This window comes from Diceros bicornis, chromosome 34 (genome assembly GCF_020826845.1).
Source record: "Diceros bicornis minor isolate mBicDic1 chromosome 34, mDicBic1.mat.cur, whole genome shotgun sequence".
NCBI lineage: Eukaryota > Metazoa > Chordata > Mammalia > Perissodactyla > Rhinocerotidae > Diceros > Diceros bicornis.
The window spans coordinates 26830558-26843030 of record NC_080773.1 but is presented as its reverse complement, the minus strand read 5'-3'; the positions used below and the strand labels follow the sequence as shown (position 1 = coordinate 26843030).

The 12473-nt window shown below is 45.6% G+C and overlaps 1 protein-coding gene across 1 annotated transcript; it reads right to left on the bottom strand.

Annotated features, from left to right (window-relative positions):
* Positions 1-4267: 4267 nt before the first annotated feature.
* Positions 4268-11449, bottom strand: LOC131397254 (myeloid cell surface antigen CD33-like). The gene is made up of 7 exons (XM_058530020.1): positions 11407-11449; positions 10958-11341; positions 10452-10730; positions 10177-10224; positions 5606-5699; positions 5206-5285; positions 4268-4825 (listed from the first exon to the last, which is right to left on the bottom strand). The coding sequence occupies exons 1-7, from the start codon at positions 11447-11449 to the stop codon at positions 4740-4742; spliced, it is 1014 nt and encodes a 337-aa protein (XP_058386003.1). The 3' UTR covers positions 4268-4739.
* Between the last annotated feature and the right edge of the window lie 1024 nt (positions 11450-12473).

Below are 12473 nucleotides of genomic sequence, written 5' to 3'. Positions count from 1 at the left end.
ATGTGCCAGAATTCCAGAAGCTTCACACCCCTGTTAACACTTGATATTGTCAGTCATTTAAATTTTAATAATTCTAGTGGGAGTGTAGCGCTATCTCATTGTGGTTTTGAATTTTTAATTTATTTCAAATTTAGATAAAGTGAGATTCACTCTTTATTACATACAATTCTATGAGGTTTGACAGATGTATATGATATGTAATCACAACCACAGTGAAGATTCTGAAGAGAGCCATAGCCCAAGACAGTCCCTCCTGCCATCCTTGGGAACCCAAATCCTCCATCCACCCAGAACCCCTGAAAAAATGCTGATCTGTTCTCCATCCCTCTTGTCTTGCTGTTTACAAAATGTCATAGAAATGGAATTGGACAAAATCTAGTCTTCAAAGTCTGGCTTCATTCACTTGGTATAATGCATCTGAGGTTTCTCTATGTTATTGGGTGTATGTATCAATACCTGTTACTTTTAATTGCTGGCTGGTACTCCACTGTTTCAATGTACCCCATTTTGTATACACTTACCAGCTGAAGAGCATTCGGGTTGTTTCCAGGTTTGGGGCAACTAGGAATAAAGCTGCTATAAGTATTCATGTGCAGGTTTTTGTGGGAACATACGTTTTTATTTCTCTTGGGTAAACACCTAGGAGTCAGATTGCTCTGTCCTATGATAAGTGTAGGTTTAACTTTATATAAAATTGCCAAACTGTTTTCCAAAGTGACTGGACCAGTGGTGTTCCCACCAGCAGTGTGTGTGAGTTCTGTCTGCTCCACATCCTCCATAGCATTTGCTATTATCAGGATTTCTGTTTCTGTTTACTTTAGCTTAGTTTAGTTATTCTAATAGGTGTGTATCTTATCCTGGTTTTAGTCTGAAATTTCCTAATGACAAGTGATATTGAGCATGTTTTCATGTGCTTAATTGTCATCCGTTTTTCTTCTTTGGTGAAGTGGCGGATTAAATTTTTAGCTTCTTTCTTAAATTACTGTGGTAAAATATATGTAACAAACCTACTATTATAACCTTTTTTAATTGTTCAGTTCAGTGGCATGAAGTGCGTTCACATTGTTATGCAACTACCACCACCATTCATCTCTAGAACTTATTTAATCTTTCCAAACGGAATCTTTGTGCCCACTAAGTAAATATCTCTCCATTTCCCTTGCCAAAGACCCTGGCTACCACATTTCTATTTTCTGCGTGTCTATGAATTTATCTACTCTAGATACTTCATTTAAGTAGAATCTACAGTATTTGTCCTTTTGTGACTGGCTTCTCTCACTTAGTGTAATGTCTTCAATCCGTGTTGAGACGTGTCAGTATTTCCTTCCTTTTTAAGGCTGAATAATATTCAATTGTATATGTTTTCCACATTTAGTTAATCCATTCCTCTGTTGATGGACCCTTGGGTTGATTCCACCTTTTCATTATTGTGAATAATGCTGCTAAGAACACAGGTGTACAGATATCTATGCAAGTTCTTGCTTTCGATTCTCTGGGTACACATCCATAAGTGAAATGACTGGACCATATGAAAATTCTATCTCTAATTTTTTGAGGAACTCCCATATTGTTTTCCACAACAGATACACTATTTTACAATTAAGAGCAAAACACAGGAGTTCCACTTTTTCCACATCGTTGCCAACACCTGCTATTTCTCCTTTCTTTCTTTTTTTAAACAGCCACCCTAATGGATGTGAAAAGGTACCTCCTTGTGTGGTTCTAATTTGCATTTTCCAAATATTAGTAGTGTTGATCATGTTTTCCTGAGTTTGTTGGGCATTCCTATACCTTTGGAGAAATGTCTATTCAAATCCATGGCCGATTTTTATATAGCAGATTTTGGCTTTTTGTTGTTGGGTAGATGTTTTTTTCAACACATATAAAGCTGGGTTATTTTTGTTTGTTTGTTTACTAATGTTTTGTTTCGAGAGTCCTTGATATCTTCCTGGTACAAGACATCTATCAGATAGGTATTTGCAGATGTATTCTCCCAGTCTGTAAATTTTAGTCCCTCCATAGTGGCTTTTAGAGAACAGCAGGCCCCCGTTCCCCAAGACATGTGTCACCCATAAAGTGACCCACAGGCATGTCAGGATTTGGAAGAGCAGAGCCAAGAAGATTAAAAAGGGGAAAGTCTGGAGGCCAGATGTGGGCATTCAAGGATGCAAAATTCACGTGAGACTTGCAGCCATCCAAAGAAACACAGGACTTATCCCTGGAACCTGTAAATGTTCTCTTATAAGGAAAAAGGATCTTTGCAGATGTGCTGAAGGATCTAGACCTGTGGAAATGAGCCTAGATTATCTGGGTTGGTCCCTAAATCTAGTTGCAAGTTTCCTTCTGAGAGAGAAGCAGAGGGTGATATTCTACACGCAGAGGAGGATGAGCAATGTGACCACAGAGACAGAGTGATGTGGCCGCAAGTCAAGGAATACTGGCAGCATAATAATGTGGAGGAAATAAGAGATGGATTCTCTCGAGCCTCTGAGGGAGGCAACAACTTGATTTCTGCCCAGATGAGCGATTTTGGATGATGCGGTTCAGGATGTTACCACAAGATGTGGCACCTTTCCATATTGAATATTTCAAGCTGGAGGAATTTGAGAAATGGATGTGCAGGAAGGACTTCCTGACCTTCCCTTGAAGTGGGACATAAACACTCATGAGAGGTGCCCTCCCTGTACCCCGAGGAAAGGAGCATCTTATCTCCTAAAATCAAGAGACACGGAGAAGAATCTGAAGGAACAGACCTTGCTAAGTTTCTCCCAGTTTACTGCACTTAGCTCACACTCTTTGTCCTATCATATCTCTCCACAATTTTGCACTCATCATCAAATATAGCAGGAAAATACTCAGATTTAACCATTTATTCGGGTCTTCATTTTCTTATGAAGGCTTCTGTGCCACATGAAACTTACATTAAATATACTTGTATTCATTTCTCTTCTTCTCTGTCTTGTGTTTTAGGGATCCAATTGAGAACTTACAAGGGCACAGGGGAAATATCATTTCTCTCCTCCATGGATTTCTGGCCTCCAGCACAGTGAGAGATAAATTTCTTTGTTTTAGACACTGAGTGTTTGGTCATTTGTGACAGTGGCCCCAGGAATCTAATACAGGCAGGAAATCAGAGAGATGCCATCTCCAGGGAGACTGGAGAGATTAATGGAGAAAAGCCTTCCTTCTCAGACCCATTTCTTTGCTCCTCTTCACAGCCAAACTCCTCAAAGGGTTGTCTGTACCTGCTCTTCCAAGCACCCTGCCAAAAATTCTCTCCTGAATTTTCTTCAACCAAGTCTGTACCCCTTTCCCACCTCTCCATTAAACCTACCGTTTTGGGATCACCAAGGACAAATATGTTTCCTTGTGTCCTTCTCTTCTCTGTGTGCTGTCAGCCCCCTTGTTGCCTCTTCTACTGCCATCACTTTACATGGCTCCACATTCTCACATCTGAAGCCTGAGCCCCTCTCCTGATCTCCAGATATTCGTATCCAGCTCTCTCACTGACGTCTCCAGTTGGATGTCAAGTGGCTTCTCAGAATGAGCATCCCTCTTCCAAACCCTTCTCTCTGTCTTCCTCCATGGAACACAACTCCATCCTTCCAGTTGCTCAGGGGAAACATTTTGGCATTATCCATGCTCTTCTCTCTCCCTCACTCCCCCATTAATTAGAAAACCCTGTTAGTTCCATCTTCATAACACATCTAAATGTAAACCCTCACTCTCCACCCCGCCTCCCTGATTCACGTCACCATCACGTCCTGCCTGGAGAATTCAGCAGTCCCTTCCCAATCTCTGTGTTGCTGCTGTGGACCCACTCCGGCCTTTTCTGAACAGAGCAGCCATGGGGATCTTGCGAAAATGAAAGTTCAATCGTATGCTTCCTGGTGTCCGGATTCTTGCATTTCCTGCACGGCCTCACAAGCTCTGCACCAGCACATGGTCTGCACCACCCTCCCAGCTCCTCCCCTCCCTGTGCCTCCCTCTGCTGTCAGACTTCTCCCTCCTGTTTCCCCAACACACCAGGCGTGCCTCTGCCTCAGACTATTCCTCTCGCTGTCCTCTCTCTTCCCTTTTCCTGGATAATTTTCTCTCAGGGAAATGCAGAACCTGCTTTCTTACTATCTTAAGTATTTTCTCCAACATCAAATTTCATACTCTCAGATGTAGTAAATTGTCCCCAAGATGTCACATGCTCCTTTCGCTGTATGATTTTTCTCCAAACACACATAACCATCAACATGCTTTAATTCTTATGCTTTAATTCAACATGCTTTAATTTCTTATTTATTTATTTTGATTTCGATGCTTTTTGTCTCCAGAATAACAGTCTCTTGATGACAGAGATTTTGGTTGCTGTGTTCACTGATGCACCCTCGGCACCTACAACAATTTTGGCACAGAGTCGGTCTTCAGTAATACTTGCTCAAGAGTCTATAAATAAATGACTGATGTCACTCTTCTCAGAACTATACAAGAATTACACACGAACACACACTGGGGAACATTGAAGAGTGAGCCTGAAAGATGAGCAGGACTTGGAAAGGCAAGAATGGGGAGGGAAGGGCATTTCAGGAGAAGGAACTGCTCGTGAAAAGGTCTCAGAGCCACAGAGGCCTTGGCCCAGCTGGGGATGGAGACATTGCCAGATGCAGGGAGAGGGAGGAATCTGGAGGAGAGTCCAGCAGGGGTCAGACCATGCCAGGCCTTCAAATCCAGCCTGTGGTGTTTGCAGGTCAGTCTGTGGCCATGGAGAGGACAGGTAGCTGCTCACACTGTGCAGGAAGTGGATGATGATGGTCTCTGGAAAAAGTCTGGAGCCCTGTGTTGAGGAGAGACATCAAGGCAGGAGGTGAGGTGGATTCAGAGACCTGGGGAAGAGATGAGGCCCCAGTAACAACCAGGTCATGATGGGGAAGAGACAGGCAACAAGATGAGTTGTGTAGGAAGAAGGATGAACAAGACTTATGGATGAGTGGGTGGGGGAGAAGGGAGGAAGGTAAAGTGGAGAACAACACCCAGGTTCTGGTCTTACAGGTGGGGCCATGGTGTCATCACATGGCAGGGAATCCAGCAGAGAAGTTGTTTTTGGGAGGAAGGTGGCAGCCCCACTTTGGCCATGCTGAGTGGAGCAATCCTGGGGGCCAACCTGAGGGAGGTGTGTGATAGGATGTTGAGAGTTGAGACACCTGTGTCACTCACCTGAGGGATTAACCTGGGATGGATTTTTCATCCTCCACACCCCCGTCTGCCTCACCACCTTCCTCCTGCAGGACCTCATTCTGAGAGAAGAGACCAGGGTCTTTCAGTCTGGTTTGATCATGGTACAGCGGGCAGCAGACTCACCCCTTCTTCCCTGTTCAGGGGCTGGAGGAGTGACTGAGATGGGAGAGGGCAGCTCTGGTTTCACAGACCGTCTTGAGCACACAGGTATCTCCCATCCTGGATGCTTGGTGGCCGGGGCATAGTGGCAGCCCCTCTGGATCTTCTATCCCTACTCAGACCCCTGACCCATTGGTGTCCTTCCAGTACTGGTTCTAGGACTCAGTCACTTGCCCCTTACCCTCCCCATACCTCCTCTTCCCCCTGGGAGAATGCTCACATGAGGAAGATGAGGCAGAGGAGGAGGAGCAAGGTCTTCACAGCCGTTTCCCCGATGGCCACCAGAACCACCTCTGCCACGGGCCCTGATCTCCCTGCAGGAAAGTGGGATGAGGATGGATCCACCTGGTCCACCACAATCCCCTTCTGTTCTCAATAGGACTCTGGACATTGGTTCTCCAGGCCTTCCTCCATCACTGGGTGTGGGACCACCTGTGCCCGGGCCTCACTCCACACCACATTCTGCCTGTCCGGCATTGGAAAGAGAAAAATTGCATGAGTTGGACTTCATCAAAATGACCAACTTTTGTTTGCCAATTGACACTATTGCAAAAGTGAAAAGTCAACCCATTTCCTGGTAGAAAATATTTGCAAATCATAGATCTAATCAGGGTGCAGTATCCAGCATACGTAAAGAACATTTACAACTCAAAAACAAAGAGAAACAATCCAATCAAATAATGAGCAAAGGACTTGAAAAATAATCCTCCAAAGAAGATATACAAATGGCCAGTAAGTCCATGAAAAAATTAGCAACATCATTAGTCGTTACATAAACGCAAATCAAAACCACTATGAAATACCCTTTTACCCCCACTTGTTGTTAGTGCCGTGGAGTCGATTCTGACTCCCAGTGACCCTGCGGACAGCAGAGTGGAAGCCTGCCTGGTCTTTCTGCACCATCCTCTCACCTTCCAGCACCATATTAGACAATGCTACACTGCCCTTCATAGGGTTTTTATGGCGAAATTTTTCAGAAGTTGGTGGCCAGGTCCTTCTTCCTAGTCTGTCTTAGTCTGGAAGCTCCACTGAAGCCTGTTCACCATGGGTGACCCTGCTGGTGTTTGAAATACTGGTGGCATAGCTTTCAGCAACACAGTAACACACAGTCGACATATTATGACAATGATAGATGGGTGGTGTGGTTCCCTGATGGGGAAATGAACCCGGGTTGCAACGGTGAAAGAGCTGAATCTTAACGACTAGACCACCATGCTGGCTCTTCACATCCACTAGTGGGATATAATTTTTTTTTTTTAAAAAAGGAAAATAATATTGGCAAGGATGTGGAGAAATTGGAACTCCTGTATGTTGCTGGTAGGACTGTAAAATGCAGTTGCCACTGTGGAAAATAGTCTGGCATTTCCTCAAAAAGTTAAACATAGAAACTACCTTTTGACCCAGCAATTCCACTCCTAGGTAGGTATATGTCCCATAAAACTGAACAAAAGCACGTACACCAATGTTTATAGCAGCGTCATTCACAACAGCCAAAAAGTGGAAACATCCCAAATGTCCAACAACTAATTAATGGATGATCAAAACATGGTACATTCATGCAATGGAATGTTATTCAGATAAAAAAGAGAGAATTACTCACACGTGTTACATGGACCATCCTTGAAAACATTTTGTTAAGTAAAAGAAGTCAGACACAAAAGGACACATTTTGTATGATTCCACTTATACGAAATGTCCAATACTGGCAAAAGCCATAGAGACAGAAAACAGATTAGGGGTTGCAGGGGCTGGGGGACGGGAGTATGGGGAGTGACTGCTTCATGGGCACAGGGTTTCTCTTTGGGCTGATAAAAATGCTGGATGGATGGAATTAGATGGTGGTGATGGTTGTACTACATCGTGAATGTGCTAAAAGACACCTACTGCACATTTGGAAATGGCTCAAGTAGTGATTTTATTTTTAGTGAATTTTTCCTCAATAATAAAATAATGCACATAGATTTTTAAAAACTATATAGAGATACTGATATTCACCTGCTACTGTCAAATTCAAAAGGTTTCACCTTATACTGAGTTACTGAAAATACACACTTTAATCTTCTACACAGCAAAGGAAACCATCAACAAAATGAAAAGACAACCCATTAAATGGAATGAAATATTTGCAGATTATATATTTGACAAACAGTTACTTTCCAAAATATATAAAGAACTCATACAACTCAACAAGAAAAAAATGAGAAGCCTGATCAAAAAACGGCAGAGGAAATGAACAGACATTTTTCCAAAGAAGATACAAAGATGGCCAACAGGCACATGAAAAGATCCACATCACTAATTATTAGGGAAATGCAAATCAGAACTACTATGAAATATCACCTCACATTTGTCAGAATGACTATTATTAATAAGGCAATAAATAACAAGTATTGGAGAGGCTGAGGAGAAAAGGAAACCCTCATACACTTTACCTTTACACACAGTGCAAACTGGTGCAGCCACTATGGAAAATAATGTGTAGATTTCTCAAAAAATTAAAAATAGAAATACCATATCATCCAGGGAATGGGGTGAGGGTGGAAAGGTTAAAGAGACACATATGTATGGTGATGGATAAAAACTAGACTATTGGTGGTGAACTCGATGCAGTCTATACAGAAACTGATGTATAATAATTTATGCATGAAATTTACACAATGTTACAGGGCAACATGACCTCAACTAACAAAAAAAGGTGCAACTACCAGCTGAGATGTGAAATGACCCTGCGTGCTCATGGAAAAACAAATAGTTCTGTGAGGTTTGAGTGAATGAGTGTGTTTGGAAGTGTTTGCATATGAGGCTAGTAGAAGAAATCATGGGAGACTTAAAAATATTATGATATTAGAATGGTAAAAGTCAAAAGCATGAAAGGAAATATTGATAAATGTGACCAGTGGTTTACTAGTAAATTTTTAACAACCAGCTCACTCATGGTGGTGTGGAGGGGAGGGGGGGAGTCCTGATTTGTAGCATTTGTCAATTTCCTTGGTGTAAATACTCTCATCTTGGCCAATTTAAAATGCCCAATTTGAAGTCACTGAACCCAGAGTTGGGAAAAGACGGACACATTAGTTCATGCCATACAGTCAGAGCCAACAGTACACCACTCAATGTGACTCAGAAGAAAAATGCATGTTTTTGCCTGGAGAAATCACCATATGCTAAGTCAAATGGTCATCAATAGATTGGAAATCAGTCCTTTCAACTAACACACAGATGATGTCCTTAATATGAAAAGAGCTTCTTCAAACCTTAAGAAAAAGTTTACAAAGAAATACAAGCGGTTCTTCAACGTACTGGAAGATCTCAACCTATTCCCAAAATGATACTGCAGCTTAACATTACAGTGAATTCACTTAGGATCTGCAAGGATGAATATATTCAGCAGGGAAGGAGGCACACTGCAGGCAGGAGTATAAACAGAACCACCTCCATGCAGTGGGATTTGACAATATCTGTAGAAATCACACACATGCCCTTTGATCCAGGACTTTCTTCTCTAGAAAATTATCTGACAGACACACGCACACACCTGGGGAACGTTCATACAAGTTCTTCAGTGCAGTGTTATTCGTCTGAGCTGAAGACTGGAAACACCATAGCTTTCCACCAATGGGGGACCAATTAAGTACTTTATAGTACAATATACTTCCCATTGGAAAACCATGGAGTCATCAATCACAATGAAGAAAGTTTCCTTACTGATACAGAAAGATCTCCAAGATAGACTGAGTGTGAGGAAAAGAGGAATTTAGTTCACAGAAATGTACCAATGTCAAGTCCTTAGTTGAGATAAATGTGCCAAGGTGATGTGGGATTTTAATGATGAGAGAAGCTGGGTGAGGGATTATGGGAAACTCTGTGTACCATGTAAATCTAAAATTACTCTATATGAAATGTTTACTAAAAATAATAATAAAGATGCAGAGCAGTGTGTCTAGTATGATGTGTATGCAAGTGTGTGTGTTTAAATATATATGCATAGGCTATATTTGGAAGATAGCCAAGAGGGAGGTCCACAGGGTTCTGAATTATGTTTTATTCTTAATAAATTTTGCTAGAGACTGAATTGTGTTTCCCCCATATTCATATGTTTAAGCTCTAACCCCCCGTGTGGTGGTATTTGGAGGTATCTGGGTGGGCCTTTGGGAGGTGATTAGGGTCAGATGAGGTCAAGAGAGTGGGGCTCTCATGATGACGTTGGTGCTCTTATAAGAAGAGACACCAGAGAGCTGGCTCTTTCTCAGTCCTGTGAGGACACAGCCAGAAGGCAGTCATCTGCAAGGCAGGAAGAGACCCCTCACCAGGAACCAAACGGCTTACACGCTGATCTTAGACTTCAAGACTCCAGAACTGTGAAGAATAAATTCCTGTTGTTTAAACTACCCAGTCTGTGGTATTTTGTTACGTCAGCCTGAGCAGACTAAGGTACATTTTATGTTTGCTGTTTTAAACATTAACATTAAAGTGATCAAAGGTGGCTGGAGGAGTATGCGGGTTCCAGATCCTAAGGAGAATGAGGGCAGGATTTGGGATGGGTATGTGTCCCTGGCATGGGGACAACACATCCACTGGGCATGGAAGAGTTCATGCAAACCCCCTGAGAGCAGGGTCAGGGGTCAGGGGAGGCCACGGTGTAAGCTGATGATTGAGTGGGGGGCTTCACATCTCCCTACACCTGGCCTGAGCCTTCTTCCCATCTGAGTTCTGAACCCCAGTTCAGCTGTGAAGGCAGGAGACGGACCCCTCTTCCATTACACCCCCCTGAGAGGAGAGGTTGGGCCATACCTGTGCCTTCTTTCTGGAACACGCTGATGTTCAGGTTCAGGGACATATCTGGACAGACAGACATAATTGTTCCTGTTTCAGTGGCAGGAAGGTGAGCGTTGGCCCCTTTCCCCCAGAACTTTAGAAATAGGAAGGGGGTGGAGTCTTGTGTCCTCTTTCCTTCCTCCCCAGAACCAGCTTGCAGGACCCAGCACCCAGTACCCCAGGCCCTGCCCTCTTCCCCTCCCCCACACCCACCGCCCTCGGGGACCTGTCTGTCCTGGCCTGGCACTCACAGGACACATTGAGCTGGATGGTCCTCTCCGTGCTCACACCAGCTCTGGGAAAGGTCACTCGACAGGTGAGGTTGGTGCCATGGTCCTGGGGCCCTGGGATGAGGGTGAGCACTGAGGAGCGGGGAGTGTTGGGGCCCAGGGAGGTGAGGGCAACCCCAATCCAGGAGAAGGTGGGGGGCGTTCCCCTCTCACAGGCCCATGGCACTGTACACGTAATGTTCTTGGGGTGGCCAGATTCTAGGGTCCCCTGCATGTAGATGTCAGGCGTCTGTGTCAGAGCTGAGGAGGAGAGAGAGAGAGACCCAGGCCTGGAGGTGGGGACCCTAAGCGTGACCCTAAGAGCAACCTCTGCCTCAGGCCAGCCAACTCCTCCCCAGCCAGCCCTAGCGCCTGTCCTGGGTCTCCCTGGGTCCCTCCCAGGAAGAGAAGCAAGGGTCCTCTCCTGGCCCTGCCCTGGGGGCCCTCAGAACCCATCCATGTGTTGTCTCCTTGACCCCATTCCTTACCTGTCACAAGCACTGAGAGTAGGTTCTCTTTGTAAGTATATCTCACATAAGGCCCTCTTTCCACCCTAAAGAAGTATCTCCCCCCATCCCCTCTCTGTGCATCTCTGATGTCCAGGGAGCAGTTGTAGGTCCAAGGGTCCCAGAGGAGGAGGAATCGGCCCTGGGTCTCTTTCTGCACTGCACGACTTGGGTTGTTTGTGGCCACAAGAGCATCCTGCTGTGGATTTGCTCCTTCTCGGAACCAGTAGCCATGAGCTGGTGCAGGGTCAGTCCAGTAGTCCCTGGGATGGGAGAAGGTGCAGGGCACAGAGACGCACAGCCCCTCCTGCACCGTCACAGACCGCTGCACTTGCAGCCAGAATCTCCTATCCTGAGGCAGGGATCCTGCAGGGAAACAAGGTCAGCCACAGTCCCCACCTGCCAGTCCCCTCTCCCCTGGACCCACTCACCTGCCCACAGCAGGGACAGCAGCAGCAGCAGCAGTAGTGACATCTCTGGGGTAAGAGCCACAGGAACTTGGTGTCACAGGACTGAGAGGAAGCCCCAGCAGGAAGCCCATGCTGAGGTCAGACAGGTGACTGACCACAGAAGAGGAACTTGGCACCCACACACTGTAGGAGCTGGCATGGCCCTTGGAGATAACTTCTACTTTCCAGATGGGGTCCTGATGAGGGTCAGACACAGCAAAGAGGATCTGACCTGCTGCTCCCGGCTCCCTCTCCATGACCTGTCCCTCCTCTGCCGCTGGCCACACCAGGAGAGCAGACACTGCCTGGCCAATCACAGCTTCTAGATGAGGGTCCGTCCCACCAGGTGTGGACTCAGTGGTGGGGAAGAATGGGAAACTAAAGAGGAGAAAGATGGGGACGGGTCTCCCCACCCCTGAGAGAGGGAGGTGGTGAGAAATGAATGAATGAACACGACAACGGCATCTTGAGCATCTACTCCTTTCTGGGGAGTGGAGTCACAGGGGACAATGGGACAGACTTTGTCTCTGTCCTTGAAAACTTCTCTAACACCTGAGGAGGCAGAGAAACCCCAGGCTCTTCCAGCTCCTGATGGGACAGTGTGTGATGGTGGAAGCACAGGCAGGGGCTTGTAGGAACCCGATTGCCCTGTGCAGCCAGAAGGAGAGTTCCCAGGTAGAAATGGCAGAGTGGACGGGATCAGGATTCCAAGGGGGTCACAAGGGGACCCCCATGAGTGATCGTGGGGCTTCCTGACCTCCTCACAGCCCACTGCTCCAGGCATCCCTGGTGTTGACTGCACAGGCCAGGCCTGAGAGCCCGGCATTTGGAGCAAGATGAGAGCACAGCGTGACTTTGGGGGGAAGCCTCAGCTTTGGAGTCAGGGGTCTGGCCCTTCTCCACTCCAAGCCTCAGTTTCCTCATCTGTCACCTGGAAGGATCCCAATTCTCGGCCCTTGTCTATGGGAGAATCCAATATAGGAACGGAGGTGGGCAGTCCTGCAGGTCAAGGGCCTGGCCCTGCCCCCTCTTCAGTGGTCATTCTGAGT

What these genes read in the sequence shown, in the direction of transcription:
- LOC131397254 (XM_058530020.1), bottom strand. Translation starts at nt 11,449, where the DNA reads ATGTCACTACTGCTGCTGCTGCTGCTGTCCCTGCTGTGGGCAG. An exon ending in GCTGTCCCTGCTGTGGGCAG is followed by an intron (nt 11,342 to 11,406) that starts GTGAGTGGGTCC and finishes GTTTCCCTGCAG; the next exon opens with GATCCCTGCCTCAGGATAGG. An exon ending in GTTCCAGAAAGAAGGCACAG is followed by an intron (nt 5,700 to 10,176) that starts GTATGGCCCAAC and finishes ACTTTCCTGCAG; the next exon opens with GGAGATCAGGGCCCGTGGCA.